This window comes from Prinia subflava, chromosome Z (genome assembly GCF_021018805.1).
Source record: "Prinia subflava isolate CZ2003 ecotype Zambia chromosome Z, Cam_Psub_1.2, whole genome shotgun sequence".
Lineage (NCBI taxonomy): Eukaryota > Metazoa > Chordata > Aves > Passeriformes > Cisticolidae > Prinia > Prinia subflava.
In genome coordinates, this window is record NC_086283.1 from 26,823,007 (window position 1) to 26,842,854 (window position 19,848).

General features: G+C 42.3%; 1 protein-coding gene across 6 annotated transcripts in view; it reads left to right on the forward strand.

Moving 5' to 3' along the window:
- RASGRF2 (Ras protein specific guanine nucleotide releasing factor 2) overlaps positions 1 to 18,936 on the forward strand; it is a 117,306-nt gene extending 98,370 nt beyond the window's left edge. For 4 of the 6 annotated variants that reach the window (XM_063422445.1, XM_063422446.1, XM_063422447.1 and 1 more), the window contains exons 19-27: positions 1,253 to 1,365; positions 7,732 to 7,792; positions 8,272 to 8,375; positions 9,406 to 9,490; positions 10,099 to 10,296; positions 11,850 to 11,929; positions 12,919 to 13,036; positions 13,788 to 13,856; positions 14,505 to 18,936. In XM_063422445.1, the coding sequence (XP_063278515.1) occupies positions 1,253 to 1,365; positions 7,732 to 7,792; positions 8,272 to 8,375; positions 9,406 to 9,490; positions 10,099 to 10,296; positions 11,850 to 11,929; positions 12,919 to 13,036; positions 13,788 to 13,856; positions 14,505 to 14,597 (921 nt within the window). In that variant the 3' untranslated portion in view covers positions 14,598 to 18,936. The other 2 variants (XM_063422450.1, XM_063422451.1) reach the window with 2 other exon arrangements.
- Positions 18,937 to 19,848: the final 912 nt, after the last annotated feature.

The window sequence follows — 19,848 nt, forward strand, 5'->3', positions numbered from 1 at the left end:
CAGAGTATTAATTAGCTGAGGCCCAGGTGAGGAGACTCTGGGGGAGTGAAGAGGAGGTGCTGTAACAGAAGGAAAATGGCCAGGACAGGTAATTTCTGAGTGCTGACATTGGAGCAATAACTTTTATTTAAAAGGCAGTAAGGGTGGCTGTGGCATGCCCTGTGATGAGCACTCATTCCCCTCCTGATCTGACCTGTTCTCTCCCATTTCCAAGTGAGGCTCCACCTGTCTGGGTAGCTGTGGGAGTGCTCTGATGCTCCCGCAGGTGTGCTCACGTGGGCTGGCTCTACTACTCCCAGAGGCACACATCTCACCACTGGATGGGCTGTGGGGGTTCTTTGGGAATGAAACACGATGCTCTTGTGCCGAGGTGCCAAATAGTCCCCATTTCTAGTAGCGTTGTGCCTTCTGTTGCCATGGAAACAAGAAGGCGCTCTGCACACACGTGGTCCTGCTTGCAAGTAGCTGTGGGTTATCAGGGAAGATCTGTGATGCAGCAGGCAGCTGAAGGGTTTGGGTTTAGTTTTCCTATCAAAATTCTAGCTTTGAGCTGAATACAAGAATTTTTGGAGCCTGCCTGTAAATTACCACCTCGAAGCTTGTGCATTCTTTGATTGTAGACTGTCTAATACTCCCTTCTCATGATTTCTCCAAATTCAGAGACCAGCGTAAGTGGTTGCCTGTCAATAAATCGCAGTCCTGTCTCAGGTATCAGTCTGCCCCAGAGGTAATTAAAATGCTGAAGCTCCTCAGAGCAGGGCCAGCTTATTTAGTGAACTTATTAGTTTGAGTACTCCACAAAAAGCAGGTGTTTCCAACAGAGTGGGTATGAAATAAAAACCACCAGAGGGGAAGCAGATGGACAGAGAAACTGCAGAAAGCAGTGAGAGGAAGCCAAGGGTCCTGCCTTGCTGGGCAGTGGTGCCAGAACTGCAATGAAACACAGAGGAGGAGAGAGGATGTGCTGGGTCTTGGCCAGATGCAGGTGATAATTCAGAAATGGAAGGTTACCTGATCATCCCATCTCCACATAGAAGGCAAAGTTCAAAAAGGAGAAAAATCTCAGCCTTTGGGAGATCCTGCTTTTGTGGCCAGTTTTGCTACCACAGCTTTCTCTAAATATTTTCAAATATAGTAGTTAAAAAAAATTCAAACCCAATTAGAAAAAAAAAAGGCAAATGCAATAAAACATACTGTTTCAGTTGTTTGATCAACAGTGTTAAGACTAAAGGTAGTAAAATTTCCTTTTCAGGATTTTGAGCTAAACAACAAGCTGAAAATGAACGTGTTAAATTTGCTGGAGGAAGTTTTAAGAGACCCTGACCTTCTGCCACAAGAAAGGAAAGCTACTGCAAACATACTGAGGTAAATGCATTTCTAATTATTTCACATGTGAACTGTAGCACAGAGTGAGATAGAGTGTGTATCATAGAATTCACAGGGTTGGGTTTTCCTCCAGAGTACTTAATTTTGAAGGATTACTAAGTGATTTATGAGCCATAAGACAGAGCCTGTTTTAAGTTTCATTCATAAAAATACCTGTATTGGAAAGCTTTGCTGCAGAACGGCTGACAGCTGAGCTCAGCCTTCCAAGTATGAGTAAAACAGCTCTGTCCACAAAATATGAATATTTTAAAACCACTGATTTTCAAATACATTGTTCTACAATCCTGAGGAACAGTAAACCTTTAAAGACCAAGCAATGAGTAAATAAATGCATTCATTGAAACATTTACAGACTAAGGAGTGATTAAAATAAAACATCATGAAAAACACAGATAAATCTGCAGTGTGCTTTATTAACATTTATGTAAGTATTTTGTAGGTAAACCAATAAGTGTGCAATAAATAGATATAAACATGCCTGAATTTTTCTAAGACCGTTTGACAAGTTTCCAACCACTATGTGAAAAAAAAAGGCTGAAAATTTCACTTGTGAGGACAAATATCAAACAAAAGATAAGAAACACAGATAAGTTCCTATTAAAAGCACCTTCTTACATAAGCAAAAATAATCCTCCTTTAAATAATACTGTATATTCTGCTGTTCCAAATAAAAACATTAAATTTGTTTTATGTGTTTCTTTGGAGGAGACAGCAAGCCAAAAGAGCCAGAAGGATGAGGATGATGTAGGTTTTGATAATGTGTGTGACAGCAAAGTTTCTACTCACAGTGGGTAAAATTATCTTAAAACTTTCAGCTTCTTAAGGAAATGTTTAAAAACAAGCCTGAGTTGGCTGTTCCTGGCAGAGTAATGGATGGGTTTATAGGCCTTTACCATACAAGCTGGTCAACAATTTCCTGTACCCAATTTCAGATTAGCCAATTTCCACTAGAAGTTGCATCAAAAAATGTACCTTTGTATTTATGGGTAAACAATGAATTGTCTCCATTTGCATCCTTTTACTGCTGTTCTAGGAAATGGTTGTTATTGTTTGTCCTCTCTCCCCTCCTAGAACTGATTACTGAGTACCTGAGCACACTGTCCGATACACCAGTGAATACAGTTCATCAGATAGTTCCATTTCTCCAAATTTTCAAGAAGTCAGACTGAATTTTTGACCATTCTCTGAAATTTCATGTTCTATTTTTTTTTTTTTTAACAAAGGGGAAAAAAAAGGAAAAACAGTTTTTTCTTTTAACCTTGTCTAAAAACTCCTTTATTGTTCTTCAAGGCTGGCAGTGCTGCTAAACATAAATGGATGCTGGACAACTTGATGTGAAATAATTCAATCCTACTTCTATGTGATTAAGTTTCAATACAATTTCTCACCCTTTCAATGGAGGAAGGAGATGTTCAGATCACCTCAGGGAAATGTCTGGTAATTAAGAGTAATTTCCAGAGTTTAACAAAGCACTGTAATTGCTGCTGGAAACACAGGCTCTCATCAAGGCTATATAGCTAACTGAGTAAAGGGAATTACAGGATATAAGGAATAATCTGCACTGTTTGTGTGTAACTTTATCTGTGACGCTGACACATGAGTGCACGTTCCTTTGCTCTTCCACAGTCCTTAATTTTTATTGCACATTCTTAAAACCAAAATATTTATAAGCTTTGAAAAACCCCTGTGGACTTGCTGGTGGGAGCAGGGACCTGCTGCCTTGTGGAGACTGTTTGCACTCAGTCCTGGGGCATCCAGGAGTCCCCTCTGCTCCTCCAGCTCCTCAGAGTGGTGGAGGATTCAGAGGCAGAACCAGCTGCTCTTTGACAACTCAACTTTGCAATAATCAGAATATAAAATGGGGGAATAGCTTCTGTCAGGGGATTTGGCTTTCCTGGCAGGTTGAAAACATCCTTGTACAATTCTGGAACTGATTTTGTGAAGGATGAGAAACGAACAGAGTTAGGAGAGGTGACATTGACCTGCCTGTCTCATCTTTGACAACACAACTGCACAAACCCAGAGGACAAACAAGTTTCCAGTGCCAGAGGAACACAGCTTTTTCTACATTTCCACTAAAAAAAGCAGCACTGGCTGTGGTGCAAGAGGAGGATGTGATGACGTGGGGTTTATTCTCTGCACCCTGGTGCCCTGGCTGGTTCAGTAGGTCAGGCCACAGACTGAACCTGCTCTGCCCTAGACTGGAGAGCTCTGGCTGTTTCTTGTCTCCAGAGATCACTGTTTACTGTAGGAACCATGCTTCTGCCAACCCTGAACTGCTCAGCTTCAGGCCAAGGCTCCAATGAGCCACTCTGAAGAGGCTTCACTGCTTTTTTGATCAAATTTGAAATCTGTTGTCCTGCAGGGTCCCTCCCACAGCATCATTCCCTTTTCTGCATCGCAGTGGGGATTCTCTGTCATGTCAGGTTACAGTCAATGTTCTGAGTGTGGAGAGAGGGCCTGCAATTGAAGAAATTGTTTCCTGAGCTTCTTCAGCCTTCCACTGGTTCTGAGAGCTATTATGAATGGTTTGCATTACCAAAGAACCCTGTGGTGGGACCCTGTGTTTACCTGAAGCACCAAACCACAAAACAAGGTGCAGGCAGGGAATGCAGCATTCCTGCCATGGAGGAGATCCTCAGGAGTCTCTCCCTGCCATGGAGGAGATCCTCTCCACCAAAATTCTCTGAATTTAGGCATCCTGGCTCTTTCTCCGTGGACAGAACCCAGGCAGGGACTTGTGAATCTCCCTGGATGTCCTAAAGACATCCAGGATCTGTCCTCTTCCAAAATGTGCCAAGATGCTCCTGGGCTTTGTGTTCCTCTCCTGGCTCCTGTTCCAGTGTCTGGCTTGGAGAAAAGCTGCTCAGCCTATGCTCTCCTACTCCTTGGAGAGGTGTCATCTTTCTGGTTTCCTTCTGAATTGAGACCTTTATCTAATACTACCTGAAGGGGAAATATAAATTACCTGGAACCGAAGGGGTTTTTTTACTGTTGTTACAAACCAATTTGTTTGAAGACTTCTGACAGCATGCTTTTCATAAGAAAGCACAGATCTGTTGTAACTGGAAGATCCGATGATGCTTTCATTCGAAAGGTTCCTCTGGGATGGGTTGAAAATGGGAAGAAGGAGTAATCCAGTTGATGTGCCCTTCATAAAAATAGTCACTCACCCACTTGCTATAAAAATCTGTTGTTCTGCAGAGGTGTTTGCTGCAGGCATTTTATCTAAAACATGGATTCCTTCAGAATTCTGGGTTGCCTGTCAGCTGTCACTGTAGGGCCTGGCTTCCCCATCTCAGTTTTTGTAGTCTACTCTTAAGTCTGAAAGGTTGACAAATGCAGAATGGGCTTAGGACAAGCATTTCTTGTCAAAAATTCCATTTCAAACATTCATAAAAAAAAAAAAAAAAAGCTTATGCTTTCTGAGACTTAACGCTGGGATTTTCTATGTCTTCCTGAAGGATTTTGGATAAAAACATGTCTTTTTACAAACTGCCCCAGCCTTTGCATGCATGCACAAAATCCATCCCCTTGTTAGCAGAGATCAGAGAAGCAGGAAAGTTGGTTTGTGTTCCAAAGATACATCACATCAGCTCTGGGAAAGGCTCTGTTTAGAATATGAATGACAAGGAAAGTGTTGATGGGAGATGCTGAGCTGCTTCATGCCTTGAGTCATCAAACAAAGCAGCTGGTATTTCTTGCATGATGGGATTTCTGTTGTGTGGACTGACAGAGTTTCTCTTCAGGGTAAAAAAGCTTTTTTTAATTCAGTATCTGTTCTGTAAGCTAGGCAATGCTCTCAATGTATGCTTTGCTTGAGATTTTATCAGCCTTATTTTCTAACCCCTGAAATCTCGATAAAATTTAATTGATAATGAAGCAGGAAGGTATAAATTCAGACTGAACAGCAGTGAATAACTTTGATAGATGATCCTATCTGGAGAAAACCAGGTTGCTTCAAGAAACAGCTCTTCCTTCTTCAGACTAAACATAAATGAAATCAAGGGATATGCGGATGTCAAAATGTAATGGATAAGTAATTTTTCTGCCTTGTATGATCTCACCAAACAACACTTTCAACATTTCAGGCTCTCTAACTTGCACTAGCTTTTAAATATTTTTATATGCTTTATGTACCACAAAGAAAGGACGAGACACATGTTAATATTTTCAAGTAGAAAATAATTTTGATATTTGGCCTGGTCAGGCATGACAAAGTGTGAGAGAGAGAGAGAGAACCTTAACTAGAGATTCTAAGAATTATAAAGATATTTCTTTTATATTTTCTTCCTTCATTTCTGAAGATAGTGAAGGTGTCACCCTGTTCAGTCCTCTCTAAGGGTGGCACTGTTCAGGAGAGCCCCTCTGTGCCTTTGCTGTCTCTCATGACTCTTTCCACAAGCATCTGCTTCCTCCCAGATTCCAGGAGCTCTCCAGGGAGTGGAGTGGGAGCTGTCCAAGCAGGGCTGGGCAGCCCAGCAAGTGTTCCTAGTCCTCTCTTGAAACTGAGTGTCCCAAGGCTGACAACAGCACAGACTGAAATGGAAGCTGCTATTGATGCTGTCAAAAAAATACCATTATCTAGTCTGTTGTCCTCTGCAGATTTCACTGTAGAATATTTATGAATAAAAGGAGAGTTGGTTTTGGTTTTTTTTCATGAGATCACTGTGCTAGGAGAAAAGCATCTGTTTAGAATGACAGGTTGAAAGTCTACATAAAACATGAGATGTCGTGGTAGAGAGTGTCAGGAGACAAAGATGGGGGAAAGTTAACTGTTTTCAATCTTTTAAGAATCCTATGTTTCATACTTTATTTCATATTAAGTAAATACAATGATTTCTGTATCAAAGGCAAGAACCTGATCCAATATGAAGTTATATTTAGGTAACTCAGATGATGGATTTTACAAGATTGATGAGAATGCCTGGGGCAGAGGGACAGGGCCTGTGTGGTTTTCGTTGCCAGAGGCTCTTGTCACAGAACACAACATTCCTGCACGCCCTAGGCATGAGTAACAGCACAAAATAAGCTGCTCTGCAGGACAGATTGCCAGGCTATTTACAGGGACTGAAGCTGCACTCCTTTATTATCTGGGCAAGAAGCTTAGGGTTCTCCTGGAGAGGTAAACATGCCTTGCCTGTCAGACACAAGGTGTTTCCAGCTTATGAAAAAAAAAAAAAAAAGGAAAAAGGAAAAAAGAAAAAGTGGTCTGTGTGGATTTGGAAGGCTGCAAATGAAGGGAAGGAGGTTTTCTGAGCTCCTGTCTGTGTGTATCTGCATTTCATTTTAGCTTAGCCCTCAGGTGGGCAAACAAAGAGGAAACAGCCGCAGCCCCCATCAGAAGAACCTGGTGTGCTGCATTAAAGCTTCCTGCACACGCATCTGGCACAAGTTCATGACTCACACTCAGAGTTGAGGTCTGCAGGTGAAGTGATGCTTTCTCCTCACCCCTTTCCCTGATGCTTGCAGAGTTTGCACTGCAGAGTGCAGCAGCAGGGAACTGGAGGGACCTGTGGCTGTGCTTCTGAAGTCACCAGCAGAACTTTGGGATGGTGACCTGAACTGTCCTGGGGAATTCAGCTGAGCAGGACCCTCTGCAGAGAGCCTGATCAGGGCCCACCTGTACCTGCACCCTCACCCAGATGTTAAACTAAACCTCCCCTGATGGGAACCAGCACAGTGACTTCTGGGCATGTTGTTGTGTCCTTTCAGACAGCCTTTTACATTCTGACTTATGTTCCTTCACCCAAAATCTTCTCACTCCTATATTACATAAATCCAATGTTTTCAAGGTTCCTTTGTGTCTGTAATTTCCACATCAAGGGGTAAGATCTTGCAATTATGTGCCAATATGCTGCATTAGGGTAGATGGTGTTTGATCAATACTTACTTTTGCCTAGTTAGTTTTTGACCCATGACTCTGAAATAACCATAATAATAACAGGTTTTCTGTAGCCAGATTGGAAACATTCATTAACACTTTTGTTATTGAACAGAAATCATGTCCTTGCTACAAGTAAAAGCTGGAGTTTTCTATGCATTTTCACATTTTGACCTCAGTGTGGGACACTGAACAGGACAATTTCCAGGATTCATTAGTTGAGAGAACTTAAACTTCCATGGAAATATTTCATCTTACCCGTCTCTGATGTTGTAGCAGTTTATACACTCTTACTTAAAGCAAGACATGACTTATTAGGTTACAGATTTTTTTTTCTTTATGTCCTCAACTGCAGACGTTGGAACTATTTTAGATAAACCCTTTTGCTGATCTATAATAAGGTTTCATGATAAGCATGGACAATTTTATTTATTAGGGTGTTCTGCTACTTTATTTTTCAGCACTCTTTCTCAGGATGATCAAGATGATAACCATTTGAAAATAGAGGATATCATTCAGATGGTAAGTTCATCTTGAGAGTTAAACAAAAAACTCCCATAGAAATGTTGTGTGTTTCAATCAATAAAATGTAACACAGCTGCACCTTCTAAAATATTTCTGGACAGATATACTGTTCTTTTATACCAGGAATGTCCATTTCAGTTTAGAGATTGTAAGATTTGGAGCCCATATCAAAAATGAACATGTCAAAACTTAAGTAATTGGATAAAATCTCAAGATTTTTTAAAAAGGGGAAGATATTAATATATATTAAATTAGAAGTGCAGAATATACAGAGTCCAATAAACCTTCACTCATACTCCTGTTGTGTGCCTGTTTTATGAGTTTCCAGCCAGGTGTTTGTGTTGTCTGCAATTGTTATTTATCCTGATTTCTCCTTATCCCCAAGTTAATTACCACCCTGTGTTGAAGGTTCCCAGGAAGCTGCTCACCCCTGTGGCACACAGGGAGAGCCCTCAGTGTTCCCCTTGCTTTTGCAGCCAGACTGCCCCAAGCCCGAGTGCTTCGAGACACTGTCAGCCATGGAGCTGGCGGAGCAGATGACCCTGCTGGACCACGTCGTGTTCCGCAGCATCCCCTACGAGTGAGTGTGACACAAATAGATGCGGGGGTTTATATCAACTCCCTGCCTTTTGCCCAGGCCTCTGGCAGCAGGTCATAGCTTTATTGAGGTGACCAACACCCCAAAACCCACTCATAATGGCTGATTGGATCTATTATGGAACAAATTACTTATTTAAGATAGAAAACTAACAGACATAAGACTTAAAGCAAACTGATACTACACAGAAATAAGGACAAAAAGAAAACTACTAGTAGGTTAGTACAGAATGAGGTTAAAGGTACTTATTAATGTGAAGCTAGTGAAGAAATAATATAACTTAGGATTCAATGTGTCTTACCATCCAACTGTTGGTGGTGCACAGATGGAGATCCTTTCCCTCAATCCCCAGGGAAGTAACCATGGAATCTGTGTCCATACTCCAGGGAGAAGTCTCAAACACTTTCAGGGTATAGGAGACTTCCGCCTCTGTGATAACTTGTGTGTCTTTTATAGTTTGTTAAACAATCAAGAATATTTCCTTTATCTCTTCCCACATCTGCTCTCCAGACTAAGATGTGGATTCCTAACTGGGGCCTGAGCCCTTTTGGGGCTGGAGATGAGGCTTTGCTGGGCCTTTCAGCCCCTGGGCTATCTCTTCCATATCTGCACCAGCTGTCTGTAGTAGAGACAGGGAGAACACGTCCTGCCACAGAGTGTCCCTCAGGGGACAGTGGCCATTGGGCTGTCAGCCCCCAGCTCAGCCCCTGACAAAAGGGTTTGCACACACAAAAGGATAATGTCGTGTAAATAGGGTCACAGCACTCAAAATTAGGATGGGGTGACAGGGGAGAGGGGATTAATTGAAAAATAAATCTTCTTTACAATATTTATTGTTTCAGTCAGCATTAAAAATGGTATAGTGAGTTGCTGGAATTTGTATAAAGCAGTGTTATTAGCTTCCAGCAAATTGAGGTATCCTTGAAATCTGCTTAGGCTGTGGTTACAGACAGACTCTGTACTGTGTTTATTAAAATTTTGTTTGCTTTTTTCCTCTCCCATCAATGTCTAGAGAGTTCCTTGGGCAGGGCTGGATGAAAGTGGATAAAAATGAGAGAACGCCCTATATTATGAAAACTAGTCAACATTTTAATGATGTAAGTAGTCTCAAATACAGATTTGCTTTCTAGGAAGCCCATGGACTGCCTCTGATCTTTGAAATAAAAATACTGGATTTTGTTGCAATGTGATGTAATGTATTATCTATTAATGACTGAATGTTGCAGCCTCTTTGTAATTAACCATTTAAGTCAAAGCAGATGAAGATTCTTGTTTCCAATAATTGGTACTCAGCATTTCAGTGGCAATTTAAGAGAGTAGAATGTTTTAAAGTGTAGCACAGTGTCTTTCAGACTACTGAAGAAACTGCAATTTCTCCAGAAAAATGTAACATCAACTCTGTATAATGCCATTGTATCCCTAAAGATGTCTTCGTTTCTTATCATTGTCCTTGATTTTACTGAGAGACTTCTCAATCAGGTTTATCACTGATGGCTTGGAGACCTTCCCACTGCATTCCCAGCCCTTCTACCCTGTCCCCATCCCCTGCCTCAGGCTGTTTCCAATGTCCTTTTCCTGGGTTTATGAAGAGCCATCATTTCTGTCATGCTTAGCTGGGAGTTCTTCCGCCTTGCCCATTAATTCATGACGTGTTAGAAGGGATTGTGCCTCAATTCCCTGAGCCCCTCTCTCTCTCCGTGGCCAGATGAGCAACCTGGTGGCCTCGCAGATCATGAGCTACGCCGATGTGCCCTCACGGGCCAGCGCCATCGAGAAGTGGGTGGCTGTGGCCGACATCTGCCGCTGCCTGCACAACTACAACGGCGTGCTGGAGATCACCTCGGCCCTCAACAGGAGTGCCATCTACAGGCTCAAGAAAACCTGGGCAAAGGTGTCCAAACAGGTGAGAGGGACACGGCCACGGCAGTTGGCTCTAGATGCCATCGGTCACCATGCCCAGGGGTTGAGACAGGACTCATTCTCTGAATATTTCTGCTTTTCCACCACCTGGGACTGGCATTTCTTGTCCAGGACTTTTGTATGTGATTTTTTTATCTGCAGGAACAAAATATTTTCAACTTAATTGGCAGGTGCCAAAGACTATTTGGCCTGAGCTGCTGAAATGTTCAAGTAAACTAAATTTAGGTATTTTCTGATAGACACATCTGGGTGGTTACAAGCTAAAGTTAAAATCTGGTCAGGTGCCTAAAATAGGAACTGCCTGTGCAGAAAGCCTTTAGGAAGGTCAGAACCTCTCAAATTCCTGAGTCTTTTCTACCCAGAATGAGACTTTCTCATTTCTTTCTCATTTAGGAGCTCAAGTTTAGGTGCAATGAACACCTCTCTTGAGCCCTTGCCTGGCTGCTGAGAATGTCAGCAAGAACTGTGAGGATGACTGCCAGCCACAAAAACAAGACACACACATGAAAAAAAGACCTGTCAGGATGAAGATAATCCAGTCTTTTATGTCCTGTGTTTTAAATGATCCCAGGAAATACAATTAAAATACACTCTGACTGTACCACCTTCTCCAGTCAGTTTTTTCTCAGCTGCTTCACAGCTGGTGCTATGTCCTTCTGTTTTAAAATCTGTTAAAAATTATTTCCATACAAACTGTTATAAGTGAGTTTACCTCCAAAAATTTTTATGGATAGCATTTTTTTTTGATTTTTGAACTTTTCAATTAAAGAAGAAGAAACCAAACCTCAGCAGACTGATGTTGTGGCACAGTCCTCTGGTACATATTAGGAATGCAATCTGGGTTCCTCATCAGACTGCTGTGTAGAAGAAAGTGACTCTGTCTGCCTACAGTTCTCTTTTAATTGGAAATTCAGTTTCAAATATGATTAAATTCTCATAATTGTCTACACTCAAGTCTCAAGCCAGTAGCATAAACAGGTTGAAAATCAAAAAATCAAATAAATCAAAATTTATTTCACTTAAGAAGGAACCAGGGTCTGGTGATGCCCACTGACAGTGATTTGTGTAAGACGTGAATATATTCTCATTTACATACTCAGCTTCTCTCTGGAATTTGGAGGCAAAATCAGCTCAGTGCAAGCTCCAAGGCAGTGACCACCCCACTGCTGTCACCAACTTCAGTAGATGCAGCTGAGGATCCTTAGCAACATGTAGGATCTGTTATATTCCTGTGCACACAGCAAACTGGATTCCAGACCATTAATGTAATAGACATGTGGGTTTTCCTCCGTTTGCAGGATAATAATATTAACATAAATACAGGTTCTCTATATCACTCATAGGGAAACTTTAATGCTGCCTAATCTCCATGTTCAGAAAGACAGGAGGAACTGCAATGAAGCTAAATTCCTAATGCCTGTTGTACTACTCTTGAAAATGTGGTGGGGATGATAAGTGAATTACACCTTTGATAGAATCTAATTCCAGTCATTTACATGCAACAGCAATGACATTTGTAATGAATTTTCTTCCTAGACAAAAGCACTCATGGACAAGCTTCAGAAGACTGTGTCATCTGAAGGAAGATTTAAAAACCTGAGAGAAATGCTCAAAAAGTATGCCTCTCTACAGTATACAACTGTGTTTTGTTACAAAGAGTGGATAGTTCATGTTAAAGATTAATTTGTTTTGATTAAGCTTTAATAATAAATATTTTTTGCCTAATAATCTTTTGAATTCTAGGTTGGTTCTATCTGGCATTATTGTTTTGCTGAACATGCTGTGATTTAATACTCTGATGGGTAAACATAGTAGCTCCAGAGAATTACTGAAACAAATTAAACTATTTTTCTGTGTGAACATTCCCTGTTGGGGTTTCACTTACACTGATAAACATTTTCAATAAGTGTAAAGCCAGCTTTACAAATTAAAGTTTTTGTGAAAAACAGGATTGTTCTAGTTAAGAATTTTAGGGCTTGGGACTAAGCTGTGTCAGGTCACATACCCATTTATATGACAATAAATTATGTTTCTGACAATAAATTATGAGAGGAACATAGAGATAGAACAAAGGCACAGGGATAGTTCTCCTGTGGCCTCCCAGCCTGCTGGAAAACAGCCCGCTTCTTTTGTGCAGCAGTCCTTGATTATTGTTTTCTTTAATTGATTTGCCAGACTGCGTTTGACATTCTGTAATTTTGGTATCCAGGATATTCTATGTCAAGTGTTCTACAATTTATGTACTGATTCCAGCTGCACAAAAACCTGAATTTTTTGTGAGTTTTGTAATAAGAAGCAGGCTTTTCAAAATCAAGTGGCAGAACTACCTCAAGTGATCTTGAGAGAAGCTGAGAACTGAACAGCCAGAATAATTAATAGTATATTTTAAAAATGCCATTAATGTTAGATATTGGGCAGAATGCATTCAATTTATCACAGGTAGAGCAAACTTAACTCAAGCAGAGCCAGAGGAGCTGTTTGTCCTGGAAAGGAATGCAACCCATTAATTAGAACTGGGCAGTGCAATAAAGAGTTTGTTCAAGTTACAAAAAAATGCGTTTGCAAATGTATCTGCAGGAAAATAAGCTGATTTGTTGGTTTACAGCTGTAATCCACCTGCTGTTCCCTACCTTGGGATGTATCTGACTGACCTGGCATTTATCGAGGAAGGAACACCCAACTTCACTGAGGAAGGCCTTGTCAATTTTTCCAAAATGAGAATGGTAATTTTCAGTTTCTTACATGCTTCTCCAACAGGTGTTTAATTGTGTGAGTTAGTTACTGGTTTCATTGTAACTCCTCTGAATTTACCTCTGGAGAAGGTGCTTTGGTGCTGTGCAAGAGAGGCAGCAATTGGAGAGCAATTACTCGACCCAGTCTTCTATCACCACCTTCTGGCAGGCTGGGTATTTTCACAGGCTGAATTTCTACCCAGTTCACTTTCTCAGAAAGGAGACCAAAAGCAGCTGCCTGACGCTCGTGAAGGAGCAAGAAAAAGCTTTTTTAAATAACCAGAATTACAGGAATGAAGTGATTCACCAGGAAGCAGTAATCACAATGTCCTTTTCAAAGTGTGCTCTGATCTATCTGAGAAGCGCTTTAGAGTTGATGTCTCTCCCACTGCCATGTAATGTTGTTTTGTAACAGCTCCTTGGAGGAACACATGGAAATTTCTCCTCTGATCTCAGCTAAATGCACATCTTAGGGCTGCACTCTGCAGCAGTCACTTGAGGTGGAGAACAGGGAGGTTTCATTGTGGGCAGAGGAGAGGCTGGGTGGTTCACTTGGGGCTGGCTGAGGAATAAATGTTTGATTTGGGAACGTGAAGTCCTGGGGAGCTGATTGGGAGATGATTTCTACCCTTCCCTTCCCTCCTCCCAAGTTAAATGGAATAATTTGTTGCAGAATTCTTGCTTTGTATGGCTTAGCTAAAGTCAAACTGGTTGCACTTACATCCATGTGTTCTTTTGAAAGATCTCACATATTATCAGGGAAATACGCCAGTTCCAGCAGACCTCCTACCGCATCGAGCACCAGCAGAAGGTAAAGCTCCTGCCTGCTACTGACATCAGGCTGTGACAGCAGTTATTTGGGATGTTCAGCTGTCACTGAAAGCTCAAGTTGGTGTCTCCTGCTCCCACACATGGAGGAGAGGGCAGACAGACATGTGGATGGGTCCTTGGGGCAGTGAGACCGTCACGTGGCAGGGACTCTTTGTTTGATGCCTTGTAAAGAAGTTTTTTGCTCCTTTGGAAGGTCTCTGGGGATTGCAGCCTTCAAGAGTGTGAGGGGTTCAGAGGAAGATCTTGGGATGAGGGTCAGGAGATGTCCCAAGCACCTGCTTAGGCATCCTGCAATTCTTTTTCCCTTTGCCCTTCTCGGGAGTGATACGGCTTGACCAAAGCTGGTCAGTGCCTTCAGAGAAGGCTCATCTCAGATTCCGGAATAGCAGCTGGGGCTGAGGTAACCTGGCAAAGGATATGGCTGTTCCTGAGGGGAATTAATCCTAATTAATTCTCAGAGTAGTGCAGGTGCATCTTTATGCCAGCAGCATTCCAAGCAGCTGTTGAGTTTCTCAAGAAAACAACGTAAGACAATCTCAGGATCCAAAATGTGCTGAAAGGAAAAGAAAGCTGGGAGAATTCTGTGGCAGTTACATGCAGCCTGTCCATCTGTGTTTCCCCACCCCAGGTCACTCACTACCTGCTGGACAAGACCCTCATCATCGATGAGGACACCTTGTATGAGCTATCCCTGAAGATTGAGCCCCGGCTCCCTGCCTGACCCGCCCGCCCTGCACGGGGCCTCCAAACAACTCCGACAGTGAACAGAATCACACATGCCACCACCTAAAGACAGCCAGAGAAACTCTGAGAAGAATGCCAGCTCTCTTTTCCAATAAGAGATAGAGAGTGTCACAGCCTTTCCCTCTCAGGCAACACAAATGAGTGTTGGAGGTGAAAGACAAAGACCCTTCCTACCCGGCTTAAGTGATTTCTGCTTTGCAAAGTTCATGTTTGGCATTAGGGACCATGCTTTCATGGAAAACAGGAGACTTTCCCGTGAATAGGCACTCATTGCAGCCATCTCACATGACAAATCAAGGGTACAGATTTAAATGTGGTAATATACTCAGGTGTATTAGGATAAATAAGCAAAGTGAGGTGGCTGGGTTGATGGCTAACTATGTGTTCACTGAGGCAGTAATGGCTGTGGTGTTCTCATTGTGTTAATTTCATTGAAAAACCTGGATTTTAGCACTCATCTACTACTTTGGAGTGATATTAAGACAGCAGCTAGTAACTTCAGATCTGCAGTTGGCCGAAACACCTGCTGTACATTTAATGCTACTCTTTATAAAACATTTTTGTCTTTAAATGTCTTGGCAGCCTTTTCTAAGGTGACTGATTGTATCTATAAAAACGATTTGTAAATATCTTTTTCATCAGTGAAAGTATTTACAGCATGGAGAGCAAATGGACTGGTGGAATAGTTGTTAATAGTTGCTACCTGGGAAGGTGAGGACCCAGAGGGGTGGTGCAGGGGATGGAGAGTCACGTTGCACATAGCCCTGGAAGAGGCATTTTATTTTCCTGCACCTCCTGCAGCTTCTCTGACAAGTCAGGCTACAGAGCACTTTCTAGACACACTGTGGAGAGAAATACATGTCTGTCTGGCAGCAGGTGGTGATCAGCAGTGAACACTTGGAGCTGGAGTGACAGTTTTGTTTTACGTGGAATCGGTGGTTTGAAAAATGTCTTTTTTGTTGTTGTTGTTGTTTTGTTCAGCCATTTGACTTAGCTGTAAATGTGAACGTGTCAGTGGCAAGCATTGAATGCCAGCAAACACAAAGTATGTATTTTTATCTGAGCTGGTGATTATCACTTGCATATGTTTGAGAAAATGTGCTACTTGTAAATGTTTTCAGAGCCTGTGCTTTTGTGACGTACCAGGTAGATGATTTAATTTCTACAGTAGTTGGTACTTCTTGTATTTTCCTCATCAAGAGTGGCCTGTTGTAGCTGCATGGGAAGTGAGCTCAAATGACATAAAAAGCATCATAGTATAAAACACAGGTGTTAGCACTGTTGAAAACAAAAATTGGCTGGAAAAGTGTCCTTACTTTTCCAATGATACTCAGCCAGTTGAAGAAATAGGGCTATATCACCGTATACCTCCCTTAAATCCTCTCAGGGAGACAGATGTTTAAAATAGATTGTGACTTAGGCCTAATTGATCTGACATAACTTACACAGTCGTGTTGCTTCTTAATGCTGGAGATGAAAAATGGTCCTGCCTGGCTTGTGGTTTTTGTATTTATTTGCACTTTAATTACATTGCTGGCCCAGCCCAGAGCTGCACGAGTTCCATTCGTACTGTCTGAGTGTGACCGCCAGCATCTACAAATGTACTTTAGCAACTGTAAATTTCATTAAGGTCCTTCTCCACAAGGACCGTCTCCTTGTAAATAACTGCATGGGGAGGTGTCACAGATACTGGAAAATTCCTCCATTAGAAAAGCAGACAGCAGGAGAGAAGGAAACGCTAGGAACACTTTAAATAGTTCTGGCTAATGGTTGCTGTAGAAATGTTGCTTATAGAAGCTTTTTATTGTTAAAAATGTGTTTGTTTCTTTTGACTAATGATTGACAAGAAGCTGATTGCATCCCAATGCATGATATGAGGAGAAAAAGAGCATGGTTTATTTGGACCACAAAACCAACTGACAATGTATTTTCTGTACAAAAGCAGTCACCATTCAGTAGTTTTGTAAAACACTTTGAAGTAATGGAGCAACAGGGAAATGTGGTCCAAAAAGTGATTTTTTAATGTTGGTTTTATTGTTTCTTTGTTAACAAAGAAAATGTGTAACAGCTGTCAGTGTGAATGGGCATCTCTGTTGTACACTATAAAGTGCTGCTGTATCTGCCTGTACCCTGTTTTACCAAATCTCCTTGATGTTCTTAGGGTTACAGGGTACAAATCTTCATTGTGCTCCTGTCGCAGTTCCTTGTTCTGTGCTTCACATGTGTGTTGGTCAGTGCATTTCGGGCTGTGCTGTGCTCGTGTGGTGAGAGGAGGACACAGGGCAGAGCTGGGCTTTGCCATAGGGGCTGAGCTGGGAAGCACTGGAAATGTGGCAGTTCAACCCTTTGGAAAAGAACATCCTGCTCATATGCCAAAGGTTGCCTCTTGCCCCAGTGGCCAGTTTAGGTCAGAATCAGGAGAGTTGGATGCTTGATCTGTGTTCGTAGCAACAGCAGCAGCAACAACAAAGTTGTTTAAAAATTATTATGGTCACAGTAATGTTTGACTTGCTGATGCCTAACGTTGATGTTTTTGCTTGGGGATACAATGCTTTTGTTAAAGCACAGGAAGAAGTGAGGACACTCCCTGTCACCCACAGCCCCTACCAGGGCTGCAGCCCCGTGACCACAGCTGGAAACAGCTGTTCTGCAGCCCCTCGCAGCTGGGCTGTGGGCTGAGTGCTGCACCTCTGAGTGGCCCGAGTGCCTCTGCTATGGCCCTGCTGCATGTTTGGGCTATGGCAATAGTCAGTAGGCAGCAGCGACCTGCTTTGTGTGAGGCTTTGCCTAGTTGCAGTATGACCAGTTCAGCCCAGTGGTGTCCCTGTGTGGCACAGGGGTCCCTGTGCCACCCCGTCACAGCCATATCGCATAGAGAGATCTCATTCATCACACACCCACTCTTTGCCTCTGCTGTCTCAGGGAGCACGGCTCCCGGTAAGGACTCTGTCACTGGGGTCTCGCTCTTTTAGGATCCTGTCCCTCGCAGCTTTTTCGCCGCGGAAGCATCACAGACTCGCTTTCCCGCAAAGGGAGCTGGAGGAGCCCCGCGAGTGAGGATGCCCTGGACAGAGAAGGGCCGAAGCGCCTCTCCACTTGCCTTCTGAGCCCCCAGCCTGCCTGCAGCGGGCGGGGGGCTGCTCGGAGCCCGGCGGGGCCGTGCCGCTGGCGGCGATGGGGATAAAGCATTTTCACCCACTGCTCCGCGGTGGGCGCGCTGCCAGCCACGCCCGCGGCTCCGCAGGACCTTGTACCGCATCAGTAGCAGCCCAGATGTGACCGTAGTGACCCGGGACCCTGGGCAGCAGCACAGACACGTCCCCTTCAGCGACGGAGAGCGCTCGTCACACGCTGACACAGGGTTAGAGTTGCCTTCACCCCCAGCCTTCACCCCCAGCCCTCTTCCCCCCGAACCCAGCAGTTGTTGTTAGTGACCGAGCCCCTGAGTGCTCATCGTGTAGATGAAAACCTGTACAATTCAAAGTGGCAGTGTGTGTTCATTCTGTCTCTTTCCTCTGGCTAGTCCTGTGACACACAGACACGTAGCTTCGTGGTGAGAGGTGACAACTGGCACTGATCACCCTGATTTTGGAGTAAGGAGGAGGTCCCCATCCTCTTTCTGCTTTCCTAGGTTTTAATACTGATTATTGTTCTGTAGGATTAAAACGAACTTAATTATTTTAATTATTTATTAACTTAAACCATGTTGATTTTGATTTCAGGACACATTAATTATCCCAAATTTTCCTTCATGTGTATTATTTATTTTAAAGGTTTTACAAAAACATTGTTTTGTTTGTATCAACATTCAGTCTTTCATCCTTTCACTCCTAGCAACAACGCTAAACCTTGATGATTTAAAACTCTCACCTGTTGAGACATTTCTACCCACTCATAATTTTACTCACCAAGGGCAAAACCCTTCAGACCTCATTCTAATAATACCTTAGGCTTCACCGAGAGCTTTTCATAAGTCTTTGGGGATCTGGCTCTCAGCTATTTGCCTGTTACAGTTTTTGCCTCCAAAGGTCAAATGTTTCTGTCTAGGATGCTTCATGTCCAAAATGCTGCTCAGTGATGGTTGTTCTGTTGTACCTTTACCCCTGAGGTAGTCTCTGAAGTTCTGTTACCTAGGGCAGTAGATGTGTGTTGATTTGACAGATGTACCTATATTGAATGTGTTACACAGTGCACAATCCAGATGTTTTTGCATGTATTGCAACTTCTCTTTTGACCTGAGGTTATTGCTTTGTATTGTTAGTAAGGCATACCAGGCAAGGTGTTGTGCCTGTGTGCTAATAAACATTATTTTCTTTCCCGAGTTTCAAGAGTCCTCACTGGAATTTATTATTTTAACCTCTGTCATGAATAATTCAATCTACTCCTTCTGAATTACCAAGTCTCTGAGAAAAGCAAGTCATGGAAGAGGAAAAAAAAATAGGGGAAAATTTTGTGTCTGTACTGGGAAAGAATGATTTGAATTACTGCGTTTTACTCTTCTTTTTCACTCATGATGCATTGCATCTGCCATGGGCATCATTGGTAATAATTGACATTGGGCTTGGACTTGTGTCTACACATCCCTTGCTTTCTCTGAGCTGGTATCCTGCCCTGGATTTAAAAGAACAGTAAAGGCACACATTGTATACACAGGAAAAGGCAGAAAACACAATGATTTGTAAGTAGGTCGTGTCCCTCTCCTTGTGATAGGAAAACAACTCACATGGAGATAAAATGACTTGCAAATTGAAGAATAATAGTGGACAGAGGTTGGGAGTACACAAGCAGATCTCCAGCTGGTGTTACATGCTTTAATCACTAGTTACAGCTTTTCCATGTTGAACTCAGTAATTCCATGAAAACAGAAAGATTCCTCTTAAATTTGTTTCAAGAATTAACATTTTAAATAGGTAAACTTCAATGGCACAGCAGATTTGTGTAAGAAGGAGATAAGCAAGTGAAAGAATAAAATCAGCTTCTATTCTGTATTTTGTGACCTTGTGGCCACATCTCCATTCTGCTTACATTTTTGGTGTTTTACATAAAAACTGAAATTAACTGAGACAGTGACTTAGCCTTGAAGCTGTCAGCTACTGTCAATGGAAGAAAAAAAATTATACTACTTCCCATGCAGCTCTGTTTAAAAGTGCTGCAGGATAATTTAATTTCAAGTTGTTTCCCTAACACTCTAAACCATTCATTTTACTTACGCCAAACAGTTGGTTGAT